The following is a 26,042-nucleotide window of genomic DNA, read 5'->3' as shown; positions in this document are numbered from 1 at the left end:
GAGTCACAGAAGTAAGAGGAAAGTAGAAGTTTTAGCCTGTCAGAGCCATTTTGGTTAAAGTATATTGCTTTTCCTATCAGGTCTATAAAGCTTTCTCACCTGAAAAAAAGGGTCTGTAGTTGAAAAAATTAGGCTTGACTCCAGCTGTAAATTCCTGCCGCACCAACTTCACATCGTGATTTGGAAATGAAAACCAGAACCAATACTAGTGGTTTATGAGCAGGAGATAACATCTTTCAAAAACCAAAGCTGAAGAAAAACTTTTCCTTGTTTGTTGGGCACATTGCTTGTTATTTTGCTCACATTTGGTTGCAGGGATACATGAGAAAAAACGGTTTTACCTTTGAAACTATTTAAATTTGGAGTATGAATAAACACCCTTTTTTCCACCATTTTATTTTAAGCACTCCTTTCTAGAATTTAACACTGAGAGACCCCCGTACTTTCACTGCATCTTTAAAATGTTATCACAACTGACAAGTGTGTCAAAACCAGGAAACTGAAAAGAAATCTTAAACAGTGTATTAAACGCCAATGCACTGTGAGTGCCATTCTTTACTATTCAGAAACATGCTTCAAGTTTCAGAGAAACTAGATCTTCACCATTGACAGTTTAAACAGCAATACTACTTAACTTAGTAGATGAAGGCTGAAAACATGTTTTTCTGACAGAGGCCAGTTTCAGTGGAAACTATTTTACTGATCATTTAACCATCTTCAGAATATGCTGTGATTTAGTCAGTACCTTCAGATACCGTTTTTCCCCATTTTGCGAGAAATGGAGAATTATGTGATTTTTCTCAGTGTATTAAAAATGGATGATGTCTTTAGAAAGTCTCACTCTTTCATACAAAAAACTCATTATGACCCATTTCTTTAATCAAGAGAAAATTGGGTTAAAGGCATGATATTTTCTTCATTACAAACAAATTATGTGGTTAAAGAGAAAAATAAACTTCACAGCATAGAGAGAGGTACCATTTTAAAAAACTACATATATACTTCTCCATTGAAGGTCTAAACACGCATAAAAAGATTTTCTTTGCTAGCAAAGGGTAAAAGTTAAGACTTACCTTGGTCAAATCCCAGGATCCAAAGAAGACTATGATGCTGGCAACTCCAGGAGTTCCACCTTCTGTGTTGTTTTATACTGCTTCTCCCACTACCAGCTGTTGAACTCAAGAACCACTGCTTGTCCACCCGTTTTGTATGTAGGCGCAATGAAGAATATGTTATGTTTTGCCATCATTTCTACTATCAATGTGAAAGAGGTATGCCTTTGCTGGAATGGAAAATTATGTTCATTCTTTGAACTGAAATTAACTCATCAGTCTGAGAGGCCTTAGAGCAAGGCATTTATAGACATGAAGTCCTTTTTCTTTGACAACGCAGCCTTAAAAACATCAGACGGGAAGAAAGAGAAACATCTGCATTGATTTTGATTGTTTAATACTCAAGAGTGAAAAAGTGTAAAATCACAAAGCTTATACCACCACAAAAATGCAGTTTCATTACAAATGACCAAAACACAGCTGCCTGCAAAGTTTCACACAGCTGACATCAATAAACCCAGTTTCAACATTCTTACTGTCTTTTTAAACACCTGCGATGCACAAACATCAGTCATTACAGAGTTCTAGGTCTCTCACACATCTTTCTTTATATTCTATGCTATATTTGCTTTCTAGACCTGTGGTTTACACATTTGGAAAACTGCCCCACTTCTGATCTATATCAGCATATAAATACATAGGTTTTACCTCCCAAATTACTGAATCTATTTTAAAAGCATTTTGTTTAATCCAAACTCAGCAGTAAAGTTCTCATTTGTATTTAATGAAAAGCATAACTTATATGAGTAAGCTTCAGAAGTGCATGCTGACTGAGGTTGTATCACCAATCCTTTCAGCCATAGGTTATAATACTTATGCAGAAAGTGATCACATAGGGTGAGTTTATACATCAGACAGGAGGTTGTATTTGCTTTTACTTAGTAATGCATGTACCTACGGCCCTGATTCTGCAAATGCAACCATTAGGCCTGCAGGATGTGATTGTCCACCTAACTACATTTTGTTGCCTGAAGGTAGTATTATCCAAAAACTATTATCATTATGTCAAAATGTCTCAGGTTAAGAAGAACTCAATGGAAAATGGGCTGCTTACACAAACATTTTTAAAACTTAAACCCTTGTTACATGAGATATCTTTGTTTTTACAGCCCGAAAGTATTTATGCAAAGGAACTGTGCGTACATTTAAATGTTATGCTAATCACATTCCCAGTTCAGTACAATAAACTAACTTTCCAACAGTTGATTAAAATCCTGATCTTAAATAGAACTAAAGAAACTACACAGAACAAAATTTTCCCTCCAGACAATCAAAACGGAAATATATCTTGGTATAACCTACTACCTCAAAAAGCGATGCATAAAGGAGCTGTTGTTGCCTCAGTGGAAACAATACTGATTTTTTTTTCTCCTTCAGTGCTAAGGCCATCTACATTTTGAGATTCACTTGCTTCTTACTGGTTTATTCCTTCATCTGACATTATAATCCTCTGAGCAGGTGAAAATAAACATAACAGTGTTGGTATAGTTATTCTTAAGGAGCATGTCTGTCTACAAGATTCCACAAGGTATCAATACATGGGTTTGACCTTGTAAGTAGCTTTTTTGTTGGTTACAAAGTACATTTTCTGCAGATATTCTTATATCTGTTTTACAGAGAATGTTTAAGTTTCAGCTTAGAATAAAACTTGAAGAAAACTTTTTTTTTAACTCTGCTGCTTATTACAGACCTGACTTCTTCCTTTATGCAGTTGTTTAAATACTTGAAGTACAGAATCTGATTGCTTGCAGTTAGGCATCTAGCTGGAAAACTTTGGCTTATACACAATTATTAAAATAAATACAGACATGTTACCATCTTTAAAATCATAGGATCAGCTAAGGAAACAAAAGCATAGAATGATACTAGAAGTGTTACAATTAATAACACCCTATTTATAAATGGAAGCACAAGATCTTTTGGGGGCACATATGAATAATTATGAAAAAAATATTATTATCCATTACACAGTGAACAGTATAAATAACCTTAGCATACATGCCTTTAGTGCTTCTACACACCTCAGTTTCCTATTCCTTTTCCAGCTGTTGGTTACACTTCCAATTTCAACAGATGATTTCATAGTACACAACTGAAAAACATCCAATCCCAAGTACCCTGGTACTCATACTTATACAAAATGAGGAAAACATACAGAAAATTTTGCAGTGCTGACAAACCTCATGAATTAATCTTTGGAACATTAATAGCTTTGTACAATTTCAAACTTAGTAACTAAGGCACACAATGATTAAACTGTCCCATATCTGAAACAGCATGGTATGTCAGTCAGCATGGAGCTTCTCTTTAGCTTTGCATTTACATTCATATTATAAAGTAGCAGTCAGTTTTGAAAAAAATCTAGCTTCTGTTAATATTAAGCAATCTGAAAAGTGACCAGCCATGCCAGACTAAGATAGTTTAACTGGATTCTGATATGGATTAGCACACACAAAACTACGCTTACATAACCACATGGGAAAAAAAAAAAAAAATCTGAGTCAGCAACCACTGGACTGGCACAACATAGCCATCCAGATTCAGGTGTGTTTCTACTCTGCAGCCGTGTGAAAGAGTGAGTGGTTGAGTGAATGTGCGCATGTGTGTGTGCATGTAAAAACAGCAGCTTCTCATTTGTGTATCTTATTTCTCATATGTGTCCAGTATGGTATCTTCTTACCCCAGTGACAAAAATATTTTGGCTGCTATTTTTGCTTCTGCTAGCACTGCACAGTTTAGTACAGTTAGTGGTACTGTCTTCTGATCTGGACTTTGAAGTCACTGAATTATAATTGTAAAGTTAAATTATGTCCTTCATTTAACCAATGTGCAATCCAAGTGAAATTAGCTTATTTTCAAATGATTTAAGTAGAAACCAACTTTGGCCTAAGGCAAATATTACAACCTGTAAAAAAGAAAAAAAAAGAAAAAAAAAGGAAAATTCAAATCTCAGGTTAGGTTTACAGGGCTAGTAATTGAAAAGGGCATCTTCTCATTTGTAAACAAAGAAAGGATTATCTGGAAATTACTCAACACACAATGATCGTTAAGTGTCATCAATGCCATTTTTACAAGTTGTGTTCAGAACAAAACACGTATTAGGTAATTTCACTGTGTTAAGAAATCAGGCATTATGTAATAATGTTTGACACTTCACACTTACCTTTAGCAATACCTAGTATCAAGGTAACCCATATACTGCAAAATAAGTTTATGTTATTAGTGTACATAGCCACTGAACCTGTAAAGAGTTCTCCTTACTTCAGTGGAAGTACTATCCAGCGTATTTTTTAAATTTATTTTATTTTTAAAGGTATTAAATGTACTACTGCCTAACCATAAAAATCACTGTTTCTCATTAGGAATACTGTGAGAAATTCTTGCTTCAGTGTTACCTCTTTCTTTTTTGCACTGCATTTCAGCTATACAAATAATACCATTTTTGTCAATTCTTGCTATGCTTAGTTTGATCCTACAGAAATGTATTTTTTTTTATAGCTGTAATAACTATCTTAAAACGTTTTAATTAGGTGTTGTATCTAAGTACTCCGAAATGGAACTGAAAATCAGCTACCTACCATCCTCATTAGTCTTATAGTCTGTTATATTTGTGGTCAGTAGCTTGAGATTTAAATAGAATTGCTGAATATTTTAGTAACCAAGTACAATACAGTATTTAAAAAAAAATAATGGAAAAGTCCTATTCAAGCACACACTTATTAATTGACCTGCTATAAAACAAACAAAAAAAAAATAATCCTTTGAATTCCCCAATAGCAAATTCCTGTCTCTATGGGTGGAAAAATCTGAAATTATTGGACGCAGGTCTCTGAGGAAAACATACTAATAGCATGATTTCTCCCCAAAATAAAATTTCCAATAAAGCAAAAAGTGTGCTGATTAGGTAGAGGCTTAGATTCAATACCTCTCAGTCCACTATTAATAATCTAAATAGTCTGAGTGTTTCCCCATCCCTTTTTTTATCTTTTTAAAAAAGAAAGATAACCAAAAAGATGTATAAACAAATTGCTAAGTAGACTTCATTAAAGAGTCCTTTCAGAACCACTGTCCATCATTATCATCATCATCTTCCTCCTCATGGTCCAGATAAAGAAGAGCGACTTTCTTTTCATCAGAAATAACTGACCTTTGGTCTACCATTCTTTGCAACTGTACAGTTTTATCAAAAAAGGACCTTTCCACTACATTTTCACCATGATCTTGAGAAAAACTGGAGAGAACATAGCCTCTTCTTTGATTTTCATCTTCTACAATCTGGTCACTTTCAACTACAGTCTGTGACTGACCAACAGAAGGGTCTTGCTTATTGGATATGAGCATTGTTGCTTGCTGTTCTCCACTTTTTACTGTAGCTATTCCACCCGTATTGGAAACATCCATTTGAAAAGTAAAAGATGTTTCCTTGGGTCCTACTTTAAAATGCTTTACAGACCTACTGCTCTCAGATGACTCTTCTGTTTGTGAAAGATCTTCCAGCGTTTCAGAAATAGGTCTTGTAAAGATTATTTGCTCAGCATGAGTATCTACAGGACTTATTTTAACACGCCTGAAAGATCTATTGATATCTGAGCTTCCTTCATTCTCTGAAAGATGTCCTTTGTTAATGAGCTCTGGAGTTTCAGAGAGGGAGCCCTGATATCTGATTTGTTCAGTGGTTTTAACTCCCACTTGACCTAGTCTAACACGCTTTATTGAGCCTTCTGAAAGAGTCTGGTCTTCCAGTTCACTGATTTCTGTGTGCTCAGAGATGGGCCCCTGGTAGATGATTTCTTCAGCTGTCATAAACTGCTGGGGACCCAACTGAATGCGTCTGACTGAACTTTCTGTCTCTGAGAAGTCTCCAGTGTCACTGACCTCCACTTTACCGGAGATTGGTCCTTCAAAGATAACTTGCTCAGTATGAATCTCTTTTGGACCTAATCTAAAGTGCCTTATTGATCTGCTGACATCCTCAGACCCTTCTGTCTGAGAAAGGTTACCTGAGCTATTGAGCTCCAGGGAGTCTGACGCAGACCCTTCAAAAGAGACTTCTTCAGTTACTTGCCTTGATCCTACTGTGACATGTCTGGTGGACCTGTTGAAGTCTGTTGAAAACTTATGGGAAAGATTTCCAGAATCAATCTCTTCTACAGTTGTAGTAATAGGGCCTGTATAAATTACTTCTTCTGTTGTTTGGATTTCTTTAGGACCCAGTTTAAAATGCTTCACAGATTGGCTAAACTCTGATGATCCTTCTGTCTGAACAATATCTTCTGTAGCACTGAGCTCCAGCATTTCAGAACCAGGCCCTTCATATACTATCTGCTCAAATCTCTGAACTTCTGCTGGACCAACCTTAATATGCCTTATGGATTTGGTCTCATCAGTTGATTGTGGTGAGTGAGAGACTTCTCCAAAATCTGCAGTTTCCAAAACCGAACTGCGATAAATAACTTTTTCAGTGGTATGATACCCTGTGCCACCACTCCTCCTCATTGTGGATGAGTTATAGATTTCTTGATCAGCCAGAGGCGTGTATTTATCACTGTGGGAAGAAACATCTACTTCTATATTGCTTCTACCATCAACAACTCTCTCCGAGCTCCCTTTTTTCAGGGAATGCAATGTTGCCTTCTCCTTCTCACTTGCAATTACTTCACCAAGCTGAGCTACATCAAATTCATCAGTATTAAGTGTCTGTGACAGATTGACTTCAGCAACAATTGTTACCAAGCCACCCTCCTCCGTTTGATCAACTTTTTTGATATCAAATTCTAAGCTACTAGAGTCAGCTTGATTTTCTTTTGTTAATGCAGACAGCTCCTCTTTCACACTTTCTGGGAGACTGCCCTCCAACTGCTCCAAAGCTTCCTTCAATTGATGTTTAGGGTCCTTTGTTTCCTTTGATAAAAGCCCTTTTATTGAAGTCTGAAATTCATGGGGAATTTTAATTTCCTTTTCAATAACAATGGATTCAACATGGGATGTTTCAGCTTCAGGATACTCTTTTAAAATATGGGCACTTGCTTCCTCCCCTACCACTTGATATGTTTCCTCTGGAGAGCTTACACCTTCATGTCTCTTACTTTGTGTGCCTTGCAAAAATTCATCTTGCCAAGAGTATTTAATAGTCGATTCTTCTTCTATATGAATTTGCCCATATACTGAGTCATTGTCTTTTTCATTAATAATAGGATGATCATCAGGAACAGATACAAAATATTTTTGTTCAGTAGGTGAGTCATCTTCCTCAGTTACTTCTTCCACGTGAGTGAAACTCTCAGGGCGTTGTTTCTTCTTTTTAACATCTTCATATGTGAATGTTACGTTTTGTTCCTCCTCATCACCGTAACGCCTCTCTCTCTCTGGGAACGTATCTTCCACTTCCTCTACTTCAAACGGTGTTGAAAAATCAGTCCTTTCATCAGTGGCATAATCCAGTGGCTCCTCTACAATCTCAACATTAACAGACATCTTTTTTCTGCCTTCATTTCCTTTCAGGCCATGATGTACTATTTCTTCTATCTCCTCTTTGGAAGGAGCTCCCTCAAGACCCTCTCGAACCACTTTTCTAACATCCTGAGTTGATAGACCTCTTTCATCAGCTTCATCAGAAATATCTATATTTTCTTGAACTTGAGATTGCACTGTCATCTCAGTCTTTATTTTCCCATCATCTGGTTGTTCTTTCTTATTAAAATAGGTCACTTTCATGTCTGTTGATATCTGTGAACTAGGAGACTGCGTAAAACTTTTAAGAATGTCAGCAACAATATTCTCTGCTATATTTTCAGTTGACAGAGCTCCCATTTTATGACTTCTGTCACTAATTTGCTTTTCATCTTTCAGACTGGATTCTGCTTCCAAAATACTCACTTTGTGAATTTCAGCAGGCTTAGTTACATGGTTGTCCGTTTCTCTTCCTATGGAAGTTTTAAAACCTTCTAACCTTATTTCTTTATTACTCTGAGATTCTTTGTCGGGAGCAGGCATTTCAAGGCTGATAGGTATCTCAATGACTTCTTTGCTTCTTGATTCCAAGGTCACATTTGTATCCTTTTTGGTTGATTCACTTTTCCAAGTTCTTGCATTAGAAATATCAGTCCCTGTTAACGTCTGGTTAATGACTTCCTCGTGGATATATTTTTTCTGCTCAGTTTTCCTTCCAAAATCAACACTTCTTTCTTCTAGAAAAGGTTTCTCATCTGTTTTCTTTTTCTCATCCTTTGTTTGTTTCTCTAGCTTATCTTTTTCTTTCAGCAGAGATTTTTTCTCTTCAGTTGGTTTGCTGCCTCCTCTTTTTTCTTTTAGTGTCGTCCAAGTTTCAATTGTGGTTTCTTCATATTTAGATGGTTTAAAATTGGTATTCAGCTCATAAGTTGGAAATTTAGTGAAGCTTGGTTTTGTTCTTATGTTTTCAGAAATCCCTGGCTTTGCGTCAGGCTTGTGGTCCTTGCCTGATCTTTCAGCATGTGCTGATTCTTTTGAAAAAGATACTGTGGATGAAGTTGTAACTTCTGTTTTCTTTCTTTCTGGAATTATCTTTTGCTGCGTTTCAGTGTTTTTCCAGCTACTGTAGGCTGGAGTAAATGTTCTTAAATCTTTGTGGTCTGTTACAATCCTTTCATCCTTTGTAACAGTTGTTGAAGGGCGATATATTGAACCAAGTACCTCTCTTCCGAAAGCTCTTCCACTAGCTGTTGTCTGTGATCCAGCCTGTGCTGATTGAGCTGAATAACGTGCAGAACTGCTAGTATTCACCACTGGCATTCTATGTCTTGTGTCAGTGATCCTGATAGCTGGTGAAGCTTTATTTCCATTTCTTTCCCGATAAGCAGAATAAGTATCAGTGTAGTTATATGACGTGTTTATAATACCTGCAAAAAGAGCATAGGTAACCAAATATTAAAATAATGGCTTGTGTTTAATATAAAATAGAGGCATGGGCTAAGAAATTTTATACTAAATTTTTTAAAGAAATAATGGCTTTGTTTTCAGTGGAGCTTTGTTAAGACATTCCTGTAGGTTTTGCATGATAATTAAATCTATGCATAAATTATATTAAAACTGAAAGCAAAGTTTTTTACTAAGTTGCAAGTTCTTGCTGATTTTACCTGTTGTGAGCTACTGGGTGTTATGGCATTTACTTAAGAATTACACCTTTTGTATTTATATTAATGCTCATTTACATTTACAACTTCTTATTAAATAATGTATGTTAATATCCTAGGCTTGGTTTTTTGCTTCAAAAAACTTTCAAAGTGGCCTGAAGTTTTGCAGCTCCTATTGAGAATTAATGGCATACCTGCCACCACAAACTGGAAATTTAAAACGTAAACACAACTCTTCATAGCCACAAGGTACAACAAGGGTGAGAAATAAAGAACCTTTTAGGCTCTATCTATACAATTTAATAAAATGTACCAGGAATCATTGTCTGGCTCTAAAACCTATCAGCACTGCACAACTCAAATCTCCTACTCCTAAAAAGCTAGCCACATCTCCTCTGACTTTGGCAGTGTTTCCTGGTCTGTGGTAACCACTAAATATGCCTGAGCATTGTCTGCAAAAGTACTGGCTAGTCCAGATCAAAACTGTGCCACAGACAGTGCTAACAATTTAACAGCATAGGCAATTCTATGTCAGCATTTCAGCCTAGGCCCTAGTCTGTTTAATTTACTACTACAGATGCCACCTTCAAATCTCTTCTGGGACTACTGTCTATGATAGTCTGATGATTTTAAGAACATACATTGTTAAACTCAGGAGTATTATCGAGACTAATTCTGTTATTAATAACAGTGGCCATAACAGTCAGATTGAAGGTCCATCTTATCTAGTATCCTGTTTACAGTGACCAACAGTAGATACATAGGGAAGAGTATAAGAACAGGGCAAGTAAATAGTGATACTTCCCTGGTATACTCTCACAGCCTCCAGAGATTTGCAGCTCCTAAGATAGAAACGGTATCTTTATGTTTAGTAAGTCTTTGATTTTTCTTTCATTACTCACTAAAACTTCTCTTTAAACCCACATAAACTTTTTAACACTCACAATGCCTCATGATGGTGAATTCCACAGTTTTAACTACATGTTTAGTTAAATACCTCTTGCTTTATACTTCAAAACTCTCTTAAGACCTATGGGCATTCAAAAGTTCTTGCACCATTAGAGCTATGAAACATCACTCCCTATTTACCTTCTCCACTTAAGTCATGATTTCATAAATTATCTCATAAAGAATAGCTCTATGTTGATTTAAAATATTAACACTCAAAGCCAATTCAATATTCATTTTGCAATACACTCGCAGAAAGTATTTTTCAGGAATACAACTACACCATAGTTTCCAGTCATATTTAATTTCATTCAACATTCATTTTTTAATATTCATTTTTTACCTTGAGGCAATTTCCCTGTATGCTGATCTCTCCATGTAATAATCCACTGGTTGCTCTCCCCTTCTAACAAAGCTCTGCAAAACACATAAAAAGGCATTCCAATAAAATATTGGGAAAATAATAGTAATATTTAAAATTTATAAGTCTTAGAAACAATTACCCTGCAGTTGGGTCAAATTCTGAGTGTTTTTCACACACATATTTTTATTACTGGGAATGAGAAATCCTTAGCATCTTCCAGACTCTTTGTTTGCAGAGTCCAGTTCGTGAGAACAATGCAATAATCTTACAGTAGGTGACAGCAGCAGACATAATACAGTTTTATATCAAATCTTCCACATTAGCCAACATACTGCTTGCTGACATAGACAAGATCCACTGATTTCCACTATGGATTCATACAAGCTAGCAAATTTTTCCAGAATGATGATCTTAGAGTTAGGAGAAAACAAAGCCACGCTAAACTTACCAGATATTCAGTAAAGCTTTCTCAGAGAAACACATGGTGACATTTTATAAAGAAAAGGCAAAAAAGAAAAAAATGTTTGCAAGCAAATAGTCAGCAGCTTTCCTGCTGGCAATACAGTACTAAAGGTGTTGTTGCAGTGCGATATATGAGGGAACTGTTACAGCCAGGATTTCTAAGTTCTGTCCTTTTCAAATGAAAATTGAAGGAAAGTATTACTTCTCCTGTCAAACACTGGCTAGTGCTAGAGGAAACAACTTACAGTATTAAAGTAACTGTTCTTAGTTCCTATTCAATTGGAAATCAACACAACGTATTTTACAAGAAAGGACTAGGAAAATGCTTTGTGACAGACACTGCTTGGTTTCTTTTAAAGATATCTCTGTTTGTCCCCTCTGTTCCTCAGCCTTCTATTCATTATTTTTTGCAGTGACTCTCTAATAGCTTCCATAGTTCCAGGAAGCTAGCAATTCCACAGGACTATTGTGGTTCAGGCTTCCTCATGTTGACCAACCAAGACATCATGTTAGCTGAGCAGCAATTGATCAGAAATGGACAGGACACCAATTTGCTTACCTTTACATTATGGAACTTAGATTACTACAAGCAAATAGCAGAAGCAGGCAAACTGTTGATAATCTGCTTCATAATTTCGTTTACTACCTATTCTTGGTGTGCTGATGCACAGAATAGAAACTCTTTGAATTGCCTCTTCTAGGCTGGTGACACACATTACTTGTTCTTGGAGACATTATACCCAGCTGATTGCTTGAGAACACTGGCTATCCTTCCTTTACGCTAAACTTTGTTCCCTATGCAGCATGCACGTACAAGGACCACACTCCCTCAAGACCCATCTGACAGCAGCCACAGGCTTGTTCTATTCCTGCATAAGGTTACTACCCTATATTTTCTCCTTTCTACAGTGGTGGAAAATACTCCAGAGGGACATTTCCCACGGAGATTAGCACAACTGAGGGGCAAAACATTTTCAGGAGTAATTGCTTTGCATTAAGAATATTCAAGTAGGCACACAATACTTTTGTCCGGGGGGGGGGGGGGGGGGGGGGGGGGGGAGGCGTGCAGTGCGGCAGGTGGGGCAACTAAATGCATTCTCTAGAATTACTCAGCTGCTCTAAAAAAATAAAATTGTTGGCTTCTTCCATATACCAAATACAAAAAGTAGATACTAGGGTGATCTTATTCAGTTCTAGAAGTTTTAGAGATGGTTATCCAGTAAGACCGAGTCTCAGAATTCCTGATAAATTCTCTGGAAATCTTTGTGTGCTTTCCTTCCCTCCTGCTGTCCACATGCTTGTACTGTCTGACATAAAATATGTCCAGCCATTTTTCAAAAAAAAGAAAAAAAAAAAAAAAAAGACAGTTTGTCCCTTTTCTGCTTTTGCCGGGCAACAAGCTATGTTATCCCCCAAAAAAGTGCTCAACTGCAGCATTCTGGTGCAACAGCCTAGCAATTTCTATGGCAGGTTTTTTCAATATGCAACAGAATGCTATCATCAGTACAGTAACTTTGGTGGTTTTATATTCACTTCTACTAGTGAGATATCTGCTTCATCATTTCCAGTTTTGGAAATGCCAGATGTTTTGCACTGATAACATACAGCTGCAACATGAAAGTTGTCAAGAGTAAGGCTGGAGGATTACGATAGCCAAGGCTTCTGACTTCTGGGGGCGGGAGCTGAAAGCAGTTTAGGGTTGTGGTATAAACACATTTGCTGGGCATTTCTGTGAAAACTAACAAAGCAGGCATTTTAAATGTCACCTGTAGATTTCACACTTCACATGACTGATCATTGTGGACATTTTATGCTTCTTTTGGTTTCTGACTGCCTCTAGATTCGGTAGGACAATGCTACATCAGCAAAATACCATTAGTAAGGTTTTCTTTGCAATCATGGATTTGCCTAGATTCAGAAGAAAAGCCAGGTTAGTATTACCTAACATATTTACAGATCATTTTCCCCCTTAAAACAGGCTCAGATGGATACCTTTACTTCTTTGTTAATCAAAAAAAACAAAGTAAAAGCAATTTGTCTTCCTCTGTGTTAAGAGAGGCTTTGTAGGAATTAGATGACTTCAACACATACAGAGAATGTTCCCAAGACCAAACATCTGAGCTGACAGAGCTAGTGAGTGCCAAACAAATTGCTCAGATAGACACGCGCTAGAGAAGCTGGCGGTGACGTTGCAGAGAGATATCAAGGAGCTGGCAATGAAAGTGTTAACCATGACGAAGGAAACTAGGAATGTGGGTAGTTTGACTTAAGGATTTCTGGCTGCTGTTAAAACAACAGTTGTTCAGTTGCTGCAGCAACGTATGAAGTCACTAAAAATAAGTTCCAAGAGGTAACTGTATATGGCAAAGGGCAACAGCACACAGAAAACTGGATCTGAAATATTACTACTGAAAATATGTTGTATTCGAAAATGAAAAGGCAAAGCTTCATGAAACCTCTATAAAACGGGACAGTGAATCAGTGTTTTACTGTATACAGTTCATAGTATGTAGGTCCTCAAGCTTATCAGATAAACAAGAAAATGTTAAACTGACTTCGGCTTAATAAACTAGCATGAGAAACTGTAGTGTAATGTCCTGAGCACTGGCTTGGAAGTCAGCAAACTCAGGTTATGTTCCTCAGCTCCACCATAGCTTCAGTTTATGCACGTCATTTTGCTTCTCTGTTCCTTTACATGCTTTCGTAATACTAATAATTTAAACTATAACCTCTTCATGGTGAGGACTGCTTTTAAACTTAAACTGCCTGAAGAACAGGGTGTTAATCTCAACTATATGAACTCTTAAGTATTCACAGTAATAACAAAAAACATTCCTCCAAGCAGCACTTCTAAAAAATAACCATGTCAGCTACTTCCTGGAAATCAGGTCCCAAATGACATATACACATTGTGTTAACACTTAGTTTAAGTGTTGCCAGAAAATATTCCAACTGCACCTTTAACTCATTTCATTATTAATGTCATTTATCTAAAGTTAGCAGCGACATGCTAGTCAGCCTGAAGACCTGCAGTGTGCTGGATAACAACAGAAATAACTAGTCCATGTAAGTAGGTGGATGAGATAAACTGGTTGGGGTGGGGAGAGAAAAGTTACCAAAAACAAAAGGATGCAGTGCAAATGTTATCATAGCCATTCACAACGGCAATGACTTTGTTTCAACTACAGAAACCCAAAATCTCAGATGGGGCAGTTAGCCAGCAGGCTGTAAAAATTCATCCTCTCTATCCTTGGTATTTGGCAAGAAGTTACAAAAAACCAAAACCTCTCCAGGAAGTGGACTGGAAGAAGAATTTTTAGGGGTAAAGGCCACTCCACATTTTTTTTCCATCACGGGATGGGAGGACAAGCACTGTGTGAAGAACAGCAGGTAACTGACTGCATGTTAAATCCCCTGGGTGTAGAAAACTCAGAATGTTCTCAAAATGAAACAAATACAGGAATAGGACATATTGGATGGTATAAGTTATGAACAGGAAATAATGAAACTGACTGAAAAAGCTGCGGTGAGCAGCTGAGGAGGCCTTAATGCTGCTGATGATTTCTTGAGAGGAAGGCATGGAAAGTGTCAGAAATATTGATGTAGGAAACCAACCGAAGGAGGATTGTAAAGTATGCCTGGCAAGTGTATTAACAGATCCTGACAATGACCATGACAAAAAAAGAAAGGGAGAGGGGGAAGCTTTGTAGCCTCCACTGCTTAAAGATGCAGGGTGGTAACCTAGAAGAGAACATTTCCATGAACTAGGATTTCAAAGGAAAATGTTTTACCCTTCAGCAACAACTTATTTTAGAGAGGAGAGAAAAACTACTTAACCTATGGTGGACGCTCTGGGCAGCCTCTGCTATTTGAAGAGAAGCAGCTTCTGATAGCTGAAGAGAAAGGCTTGATAGTGAATCTGATCCTAGGCACATTTCCTATCTCCTTTTAAAATTAAGAGTCTTACACAGTGAATAATTCACCACTTCTCTCTGGAAATAGAACTTAAGCATAGTCTAAGTAGTTGCAGTTTTGCAGGATTCCAAGAACACACAACAAAACTGCAAGACATGTGATAAGTATTTACTTCACCGGTGAAAAAGGATTGCGAATGAAGATTTCCATGAGTGTAACTTCATAAAGCCACATAAGACTTATATTTCACTTCCTGAGTGAGCCTCAGCTCCCAGCGCAGGAAGAGTGAGCAGAATTGGAGAGGAAGTACCCTTGGTCCTTCGGGAAGGGTGTTCCTTGCAACAATGATCCTTCTTGCCAGTCCAGGAGCAATGTTGACTAACGGAAAGAACTGGCTTTAAAACAGGACCTGTAGAAGTTGTAAAACAAAGAGAAAATACAGGGTGGGAGATACAAAGAAAGCTAGAAAAAGTAGACTAGATACCACACCCTTAACCTATAATGGCAGGGGGAGAGGACGTGCCAAGGCCCTCATGGAAATTTCTCAATGGAAAGTTCAGGATGTTGAACCAAGTATGAATAGGTGCCTTTTGTTTCCAATACGCATAAGCAAGAGCATATGCCAACATCCTTCATGAAAACAAACAAGCTGGCTTCACATGCCCTGGTTGTCACAGATAAAAAGACCTGGGCAAGGAACAGGATTTGAAAAAGTACACAGATGAGCAGGCCTGAATTCTTTTACTAGACAGCTTACTAACTGGATCCATATTGATTCCCTCCCACAGCAGTGTTGATAAAGGCATACAGTAGGAAAGGCATTATTTTCTTAAGTGAAGGGCGAATAATAAGAAAAGAGGAATAGGTAAAAATGTATAAATGTTAAAAAAAATCAAATCACTTTCCAGCTACTGATATTTTAGAAGAATTTTGTTTGCAGGCATTAGATAGCATGTTTTCTGATCTGTAGCAAGGCCCATTTCTCTGCTTTCATCTGTAGATCTTTTTCAGTAGGTAGATGCTCATTTGTCCACTGAAGTCTGCCTTGCCAACGCAATCGATGATACAAGTTGCGTTCACTACAATCAGATGAAGAAACCCTACTGGCTAAGGAGCTTCTTAACTGGGCAGCAAACACATGCTGCAGGCGATGCTGAATTGGCCTCCTTTCATTAATGAGGGCAGGGAATCCTTAGGCAAACCAATAATGCTCAGATAATCAGTGATATGACCTCTGGAGAAGTTCCAGAATTAAATGGGCTTACAAGGTTTCACAGAGCAGAAGCACTGATGGTTCACTTATTAACTAAGAGCGTGTCCACTGGGCATTGTCATTCCTACTTCTGGATGAAAACAATTCTGTTATTGTGAACGTGCTAATCCCATTTTGCAGATGAATAAACCGAGGGAGAAAGTTTAAGTGACAACAGTAAAAGTCAACATCAGAGCTAGGATTACATTTAGAAGAATCATATGTTTTAGCAAAGTTAACAGAATTAACACACACAGATAAGGATCACAACTGGCTACCATTTCCATGGTTTCTCTGCTACTAGTAATGCTCCAGACACTACTGGCTTTCCAAGGATCACTGAGATCCCACTCCACCAACAAACATCCAGGTACTGTTGCTAACCAGTTGACTGCAAAGTACTTGTCCCACATACTGCTTGTGATTTCATCTTGTCTAGAAGCCAGCCTTGGTCTGTACCTCATAGCATACAATACTCGAGGCGTCTTGAACAGACCATTTTTGCTCTTAGATGGACTACTGGTTTTGCTCTTTGATGGACTACAGACATCCTTTGCTCACTAGTCTGTAATCAAGCTACTCAGAAGTTACTCTTTCAAGCTCCTCATATTTTCAGTTATGCAACTGCAATTAAATTTCATTTTTATCAGTGAATTGCTTTAGTCTACACATTTCACCCATAATTCAGCTTGTACCATCTTTATCCAGACTTAGATGCTTATTGGTTCATAGCAATGTTACACGCTTAGAACGTAGTGTTAACACTTTAGGACACAGAAGCATATATCATATATAACTGGTAATACCACTGTCTGTTTACACAGGTTGAATATGAATAATGCACACCATATAGACAAACTAATGACGGAGGCATACTCCTTAAAAAGAATACAAAAATAGGCTGACATTAAATTTCTGCAAATTATTACCTTGCTCAATAAGACGGCACTTCTCTGAAGATCAGTATCTCAATTAAATTTATTGAAAATATTGTGCTAGTTGTAGAAAAAACCATTACCTTTAAAATAAGGTAGTATCTTCCTCCAGTTCATAGCTTTTGGTTGGTTTAGGTTTTTTTCCCTTCTGAGTAGCTTTTATGCCATGTGCCAACTGACACATCATGATTCTCCAGACAGGAGAATTACTCTGGCTTTTCAACCCCACAGCTGCTAAGTAGCTAGAGAGATATACAGTACTGAAGATTCACTAGCAGAGATGTTTGCTGATATGTCACACCTGATGCAAACATGTTTCCATAACAAATCAAGGATGGAGAACGCCAGGATTTAATCAAACAGACTTTTCTGTTATCTTCCCACTATCCTACAACTGAAACAAGAATGGGAAACTCACTACTTATATCAATGCTGCAGGTGGACACATATTTAAACAATGAAACATGCCATATAAGTTGACAGATGGCAACTACACTACCTCATGTTTTATTGATTGCAATTTAGGGATACTGGCTTTTCACCTTGTAATCAAATATTGCGTTAACAATTCACATCAATTTGATACCAACTTGACCAGGACTAAGAAGGTTTCTTACATATCACTGTATTTGTATAAAGTTAATAGGATTCCTATGGATTATATTGGCTTCTCTAATGTGTTGTTCTGGGGATGGAGGAATAGAATGAATTACTAACAGAGATACTTTTGCTCGAGTGATCAAATTCCAGTCATCTTTGCCCACTAGTAATTCTTATCAGTATTACTAATGAATAGCAGTATCTTACTGTTCTTAGAGTTTTCCCAGAGATCTCGGACAACTCCACATGTATTAGCAGCTTTCTGAAGGAGCGTTATCTTCCTTTCACAGACAGCACAGTAAAGCACAGAATGGCATGGTGACCCATGTCACAGAACAAGCCAACAGTGAGCTAAAAACTGGCATGAGGGGTCCATTCACACTATTTAACAAACCGCAATACATACAAGGAGTCTTGATCTGAGACTCTAAAAGTAGCTGTGTGTATTTTAAATGCTGGAAATATGATGTATGGGGCTCCCATATCTATAAAAAGGGATTAAAATTCTCCTCTGATTAGACAATTGAGTGTGACTGCAATTCTTACCTGTAAGTTTCAATTTCAAGGATAAGGCCTGCTTTCACCTGCAGTAGTTCTTGGTAGTCCTTCAGGTAATCTGTGATTGACATGGTCAGGAACTGCTTTTCTTCTTCTAAGGCATCGATTATCCTCTAAAACAGAAATGTTGATTTTTAGTTTTGAACCAACATAAAAATCTGTACACTTCAATGCCTAATAACTTAAAATTCTTAATTAAAAAAATAAGCCGAAAGAACAATAAATCAGTATGTTCCATTGCTTCAAAAACCAGAAGAAATCAGCTCTACGACCTTCCCATATACAATCTGAAATACATTGTTACTGAAGCAGAGTTTTATGCTAAGATTTCATTTTATGCCTTACTAAGCTAGTTAAATATTTCAGTAAAACCCATTCAGATGCCCTGTACAAAAGTTATCACATATACATAGCAAGGAAAATACACTCCTTTATAAATGTGACTCCTTTTGTCATTTTAAGAGCATAGCCATACATGCCTAAATCATACTTGAGATGAGGAATTTCAGCAATTTGCTTTGCCATGAGAACCTGGCCTGTTTCTCTTTATCAGTATTTTCAGTTCCATAGACATGTGGGTCCAAATCAGTTTTTGGATTCTAGCATCAGGAAATACTCATAGTGCCTAGAGGGTGAAGGATGAACCTCCAGCGGTTCCTTCAAGCCAGGTTTTCTACAGTATTTGGACACCTGCTTCATAGTCCACCCAGCTTTGTCCTAACTGCTACTCAAGATATACAAGGGATTGTTCATTTTCATCTTGATAACTAAATATAACTTTTTACCTTCATAGGTGTGTGCATGTATGGGAGGAGTGTAGTTATAGGACACCCACAATTGACTTGAGAGCAGCAGCACTGATGAGATAGTAGGTAAGGCCTGTCCACCTTTCTTTAAGAAGTTTTGGAAGTGGAGAGAGGGACTGATGAGCAGAAAAATACCAAAGTCCAAAATTATCTAAATTTGAAGATACTCTGAAATACTAAATGGAAGATTAAATACTGAAAGCTGTACACAACAGAAAAAGCTACGAAGACTTATGCAAAAGAACATTAAGACTTGATTTAGACCAAGACAACTGACTCTCATGCTCTTGAAAAGAACACTGCAGAAATAAGTGCTTTAATCACTGCTGTTACCTCTCACATGAAGGGCAAATTGCCATCTTCCAGAAAATAAGCCCTCCCATGATAATTGAGAGGAGCTTGTTCAGTACAGACTCAGAACTAAAAGTATCAGTATTACCTGTTCAGTACAGTTCTTAATGGTTTCCTCACTGTGGATAGAATCTACTAACCCAGATAAATCCTCCTCAGCCAACAGATTGATGCTAACCAAAATGCTATAGATTACACTTTGTTCTGGAGCTGGGAAGACAGAAATTAAATCTCAGCAAAGGCCTGATTCTATTTTGTTCACATCACTCTGCACTATGCAAGGATACTGAACTGTCATTTACAGAGCAAAATCTCATACGCATGTACAGCACTGAACAGGAATTCATGACAGCATATTTTAGATTGCATCCTAACAAATGCTTTGCAATACAAACTGGAAAGTCAAGACACTGATAGTCTAGTTTTAAAAAATTCAAATTACATCATTTACACGCAGCAACGTTCAAGTATCACAGTATGAGGAATAGCATAAAAATGAAGATACAGCAGGGGACTCCCCAGGCTGGTTAATGCCATTATAATATCCTAGGCAGAAGTAAGGTTTAAGAACTAAGAATATGAAGTGCTGGCATTTTAAACATTAATAGTATTTTTTTTCTTTTTTTCTTTTCTTTTTTAGTAAAAGTAAAAAGAAAGCTTTATGAAGGAAGCTGCCTGTATATTCATACACATGTGGGTATATCTCTCTATATAACACATGTTAATCTATTTCTTCATTTGCACTTGCAGCTCTTGTTAAATGATTACACTGATGTTTTCTTTGACATGACAAACCTTGCCTACAGTCTTCAGTGTACCTAAAACTTCCTTTTTATGGCAGAAGACAAATCATATCTGTATATCTTGAAAAAAAGCACTATCAGCCATCCAACAGCCTCATCCAGACTGCAGTAGAGGTAACATCCTGTATGGTCATGCACAGCAGCAAGCAGAACCACTGACCTTTAGCAGCTCTGAGGCAACAATCCTGTTCAAGAACTGACATAATGGAAAATCCCAAAATGAGAAGGGAAGAAAAGTGCCAGGCCCTGCTTTTAAAAGCAACAGGCTATCAACCAAGAATGGACAGAGTATTGACAGAACCAGAGGAGTCAGCAAAAGGAGCAAAAGACAAGAAAAACTGGATCTCTATGGGACCAACCCATAAAGGTGGTAAGAGCTCTGATACAAAACATGAAGTGACTCAGGCATTTGTGGCCTCCTCATACACGTACATGCATATATTAAAAAGAGCTTCACAATGCACAGGTCTTGCTGCAGTCCCAGATGAATCTATACAGGGAATCTGTACACCGGACTACAGAGTCTGTGGAGCTCTGAAACACTGGGGATATTCACACCCATCTAAAGACATAGGAACTTCAGTTTGTCACCACCAAGTTCTATAGCCTGGGTTTGAAAAGCCACCTAGATTCTACCTGATGGATTGGTAAAGCACTTGGGAATGATTACCATATGGGGCTACATAACTCAGCCAGCTGTGTAATAGTTCCAAAGGAATTCATTCCAACGGGAGCAGACATTGCATAGACTGGACAGCGGACAGCCGGTCATCTAGCCCTCCAGTCACTGATGCTTAAACATAATGCAGAGGACAATTGGTCTTAAGTACCATTTCCAAGTACGCCAAAAAGTACAGAAACCACTTTGGCCAAGTTCAGGAGATTGCAAGACGGCAAACTTCCATTTTGCAAAAGGTAACCTGTATTGTTGCAGCTGTGTTTGCATCACACAGGACTTTCTTGGAAAGATTTCTTTCTTAACCACATCAATCTCATGCTTCCCCCAAATCCAGTTGATGTCCTGCTAGAACTCAGTAACTCAATAGAAGTGATTTTCTTTCTCACCCTTCAGATGTTCCTTTCCAGGCAGCAGTGGGAAATTTTAGCAGGGCAGTAGAGGGAGAAGAATTTACTTGGGTTGTCCAAGCTGCACCTACTCAGGGAATAAAGAGAAGATCCCAGGCTCCAGCCCTTTCCAGTAAATCTGGTACTATCTACCAATCCCACAGCTCATTCAGTTGCTCGGCAAGGGAAGAACTGACACTCTGCACTTAGCTGGCTAGAAACTGGTACACAAGAAAATGCATATGACATTGATATTTTCATTTGACAAGATGTTTTCTTCTTTTCTGGAGCTCACAACACTGACGCAGGAACTGATCCTAAACCCACTGCATTAGTGAAAAATATCTGCCTCATTTCAAAGCAGCAGGATGAGCCATGGCCATTTTTACATCCAAAAAACACAGGGCTTTCTCAAATCACGTAAGTATTGTCACAGCACACAACTAAAATTATGGAAGAGACGTACTGAGTTCATCCCTTTAGCACCCAGGATCAGTGAAAATTTTCCAAACAATGTATGACTTACAGCTTGCCTGGTTCAGCTAAATTATAACTCCAAATACATACTTCTGTTTAACACTGCTGAAAGCTTTCATGAGGATAAGGACAGTGCAGGAGGCATGGATGGACATATAAGGCGACTGGATGATATATGGAAAATATGAATAAATCCAATTGACATTGCAGCTGCAATGAACAATAATCACTTGACTTAAATCTGTACAGACATATCATTTCTATGTGACACTTTACAATAAATAAGCATGGAACGGGTGGTCTTTAAAGACTACTTTAAAATCCATGCTGAACATACTTTTGCCAATAACAGAAATAATGAGGGAGGGGAAAAAAAGCTTTGATCACAAGAACAAAACCCGAAACAGCTGCTTCTATGCATTCTATAATTTTTATTCCTGGATGCAAGCAAAAGATATTTTATTTCTCATGTACAGTAGACTGGCCACTGGAAAAGGCCTTTCTCATTAGAAACCAAACATTTTAAATATGAAACCATTCAGAAGTTATAAACCTTGTGATATAATTTTCACCAGAATTTAAATATTATCTAGATATATATTCAAAGATAAGACAGCTCACGTGTTTTCAAGTTGGCTATCAAAGCACTTTTTTCTTCCTGTATTACTAAGATTTGAAGCTATCAAAGCACACCAAATGCTTCTGAAAGTAAACCAGAAGATTGTTATGTTGGTAGCAAAATAACAATCCATTTTTTAGTACTGAATCAGGACAATTCAGGGGCGTGCATTGATTTTGATTATCTGACTTCTACAACGGGTTGGTCTGTCTCCACTTGCTCTTCTGAATAAAATTCTTTAAAAATACAACCAGATACAGAGACAACACACCAGTATAAAAACACCTTGCTGAGCTGAAAGAAAGAGTTAGGTATCTGAACACACCCATTCTAACTGGCTTTAGAAGAAAAACTTGTAGCATGGATAGGGAGCTATACAAAATGCTACTATTAAAATAACACCATATTTAAAGGTTTTCAGTTTGAGCAATGATGATGGAAGTTCAATGAAATTTTCATTATAAATCCCTAATAACAAATATAGACAGCAAGGAGGACATATTTTGTAAATTGAAATAACTTTAAATATTAGTAGGCTTATGTACATTTATATAAACTTATATACCCTAAAAAAAAGGGAAAAAAAGAGGGTTTTTTTTTCTCCTTACATTTTCACCTGGCTTTGACTGATAGATAGATTTAATTAATGAGGATTTACATATAACATCTTCTTCTAAAGCTTTGGAAATGTTTACATACGTGATTGGAAGAATGAATTGTCCTGTCAAAAATGAAAAAATAATAATATTTAAAAGTTAAAAGCCTTTCTGATTACTTCCTACATACCTCATCTGCCTCAGTTCACAGCATCTGCAGACTATGCAACTTGCAAACAATCTAGCAATGTACAAAAACCAGACGCACACAGAGCAACAGGTCTCAGTCCTTTCCCAATTGCCAGCATCTCCGTAATCTACCACGGCTGTCGGACACAATGCAATTCAGACAAACACTGAGCTCCAGCAGAGTGTTAATAAAAGGCCTAGCAATGAACAAAAGAAATGTTGCCCTCAGGAAATCGATCGATGGTCTGGATGATCTAATATGTGCTCTCCACTCTAAATTTGATGAACCGATATTTTGCTGTTCCGGTAGTTGCAGATCTGTTCACAAGCACAGGGTCATTATACATCGTTATGCCAAACGTTACTCTGACAGCAAGCAAGTTCTCAGCTACAGATGCTGTAACCCTCTGTTTAACACCAAACATCCACCTCAAACAGATACCAGTCACCTACATCGTTGAAGTTCTATTTAAAAAAAATCTGCCCTGCTCACTGCCTGTAGCACAGCAACAAGTCTTCCTGCCTTTAAACAACTAAAAGTTCTCTTACCTACGCTGGGGCCCTGGAGCTTTTCTCTAGGCTCGGGGCCCACAGGGGTGTGCGTAAGGCAGGAAGAAAATTCAGATCATTTCTCTGATCACGAAGGTCAGCCTCAAGTCTCAGGCTAGAAGGGGAGCTTCGTGTCCCACCGCACGGGGACTCGGTGCATCTGCTCCTAGGGACCACTCCACATCCCATCTGCTTAATGCCAACCCGAGCCGGAGCCCTGGCAAGCCCGCGCGCCAGCTCCATGCTCTTGGGCACTTGCCAAGGGCAGGTTGGGAAGGGAGCACCTGTCACCAGGAGGATGTCCTCGGGGTCACCGTCTCCCTTTTGATCGCCACCCTTCGCACCCAGCTCTTCCCAAACGGAGCAGGGGCTCTCACAGGGACTCCCTGCTCCACCCAGAGAGGGGCTCAGCAGCAACAAGCTCTTGCTGGGCCACCTCCTCTTCCAGCCTGGGGAAATCCTACTGCAGGGAGGCAAAGCGGGGCGAGGAAGCCCTAGCCCACGCAGGGTCGGAGGGGTTTAGGCAACTTCCCGCCGCAGAGGGAGCGGGAGGGATGGGAGTTAGCCTACGGGAGCGGAGTGCCAGGGTCGTGGGAAATGACAACTCGCGGAGGGCCAGGGCTGAAGGGAAAACGCGAGCGGGAGGGCGGAAGGAGACCCGGAGGAGCGCCAACACGAGCACCGCGGGGCGGGAAGGAAGCGGCACGGCTAGAGTGTCCCGGCGCGGAGGGCTGGGAGAGGCCCGGGACCGGGGGGGGGGGGGGGGGCGACGGCGGCCGGGGCCCGCCCGACGCGGCGGCGGGGCGCTGCCACGCACCTGGTACTCCTCCACCTCGGCGCCGTGGCGGTCCTGCATGGCGAGCAGCTCCAGCTCCAGCCGCTCCCGGAGCCCGCACAGCTCCTGGCCCTGGCGGTGGAGGTCCTCCAGGTGCTGGCGGCACTGCCGGCTCTCCTCCCGCAGGAGCTCCAGGCTCTCCCGGCCCCGCCGCGCCTCCTGCTCCTGCAGCACCTGGATCTGCTCCTGGTAGCGCAGCAGGGTCTCCCGGCAGCTCTGGCCGAGCAGCATCTCGTAGGTCTCCTCCAGCTCCTCCAGGCTCAGCCCGGCCAAGGGGGGCGGCAAGGCGGCCAGGTCCATCCGCAGCTCCCGCATCTCCACCGCCTCCCGCCGCTGCCGCTCCGCCAGGTGCCCGTGCTCGGCCCGCAGCCGCAGCAGCAGCTCCTCCAGGGCGACGCACTCGCTCCGCAGCCGCTCCAGCAGCTCCCGCTGCCCGGCCAGCTCGGGCTCCAGGCGGCGCCGCATCGCCAGCACCTCGGCGCCCAGCAGCTGCAGCTGCTCCAGCTCCCGCCGCAGCCCGTCCCGCTCCCGCTCCGCCTCCAGCTTCGCCCGGCTCAGCTCCTCCAGCTGCAGGCGCAGCCAGGCCAGCTCCTGCTCGGGCACCCGGAGCCCGATCAGCTCCTGCTCCCGCAGCTCCGCCAGCTCCCGCGCCAGAAAGCGGTTCTCCTCCTCCAGGTCCCGCACGCGGGACACGAAGACCCGCAGCCGGGAGTTGAGCTCCTGCAGCTCCCTCTTCTCGTCCCATCCCGCTTCCCAGCGCCGCCACATCTTGCCCGGGACGCGGGATCGGGGCCGCGGTGGCCCCCGGGCGACGGGCGCTGCGCAGCTGCCGCCTCGCCGCGGGGCTCTGAGCGCCGCGACCGCCGCCGGCCCGGCCCGGCCCCGCCAGGCCCCGCCCCACGGGGCGCCCTGCCCCGCCCCCGCCCCCGCGCCGCTGCCCTGCGGCGCCCCCTGCCGGGCTCGTGGCGCCTGCCGCCAGGGGGACGCCAAAGTTGCGCCCCGGGAACAGACCCCGCTTGTAGGGAACAGACCCCGCCTAGGGAGCGAACCCCACTTAGGGAACAGACCCCGCTTTTAGGGAGCGAACCCCGCTTAGGGAACAGACCCCGCTTTTAGGGAACAGACCCCGCCTAGGGAGCGAACCCCGCTTAGGGAACAGACCCCGCTTTTAGGGAGCGAACCCCGCTTAGGGAACAGACCCCGCTTTTAGGGAACAGACCCCGCCTAGGGAGCGAACCCCGCTTAGGGAACAGACCCCGCTTTTAGGGAGCGAACCCCGCTTAGGGAACAGACCCCGCTTTTAGGGAGCGAACCTCGCTTTGGGAACAGACCCCGCTTTTAGGGAGCAGACCCCGCCTAGGGAGCGAACCCCGCTTAGGGAACAGACCCCGCTTTTAGGGAACAGACCCCGCTTTTAGGGAGCGAACCCCGCTTAGGGAACAGACCCCGCTTTTAGGGAACAGACCCCGCCTAGGGAGCGAACCCCGCTTAGGGA

The 26,042-nt window shown here is 40.4% G+C and overlaps 1 protein-coding gene and 1 long non-coding RNA gene across 2 annotated transcripts in view; one reads left to right on the top strand and one right to left on the bottom strand.

Moving 5' to 3' along the window:
* Positions 1–22,959, top strand: part of LOC138688071 (uncharacterized) — a 48,433-nt gene extending 25,474 nt beyond the window's left edge. Inside the window, exons 3-4 of the long non-coding RNA XR_011327134.1 lie at positions 19,051–19,129; positions 20,165–22,959. This is a non-coding gene — a long non-coding RNA (uncharacterized lncRNA). The remainder of the gene's footprint in view (positions 1–19,050; positions 19,130–20,164) is intronic.
* Positions 1,433–25,415, bottom strand: SYNM (synemin). Its single transcript, XM_069798517.1, has 4 exons — positions 24,530–25,415; positions 18,246–18,370; positions 10,515–10,588; positions 1,433–8,989 (listed from the first exon to the last, which is right to left on the bottom strand). Exons 1-4 carry the CDS (start codon positions 25,313–25,315, stop codon positions 5,169–5,171), a joined length of 4,806 nt encoding a protein of 1,601 aa, XP_069654618.1. The 5' UTR covers positions 25,316–25,415; the 3' UTR covers positions 1,433–5,168.
* Positions 25,416–26,042: the final 627 nt, after the last annotated feature.

Source organism: Haliaeetus albicilla, chromosome 12, assembly GCF_947461875.1.
Source record: "Haliaeetus albicilla chromosome 12, bHalAlb1.1, whole genome shotgun sequence".
Taxonomy (NCBI): Eukaryota; Metazoa; Chordata; class Aves; order Accipitriformes; family Accipitridae; genus Haliaeetus; species Haliaeetus albicilla.
The sequence above is the reverse complement of the archived record's forward strand: the minus strand, read 5'-3'. Positions and strand labels throughout refer to the sequence as shown.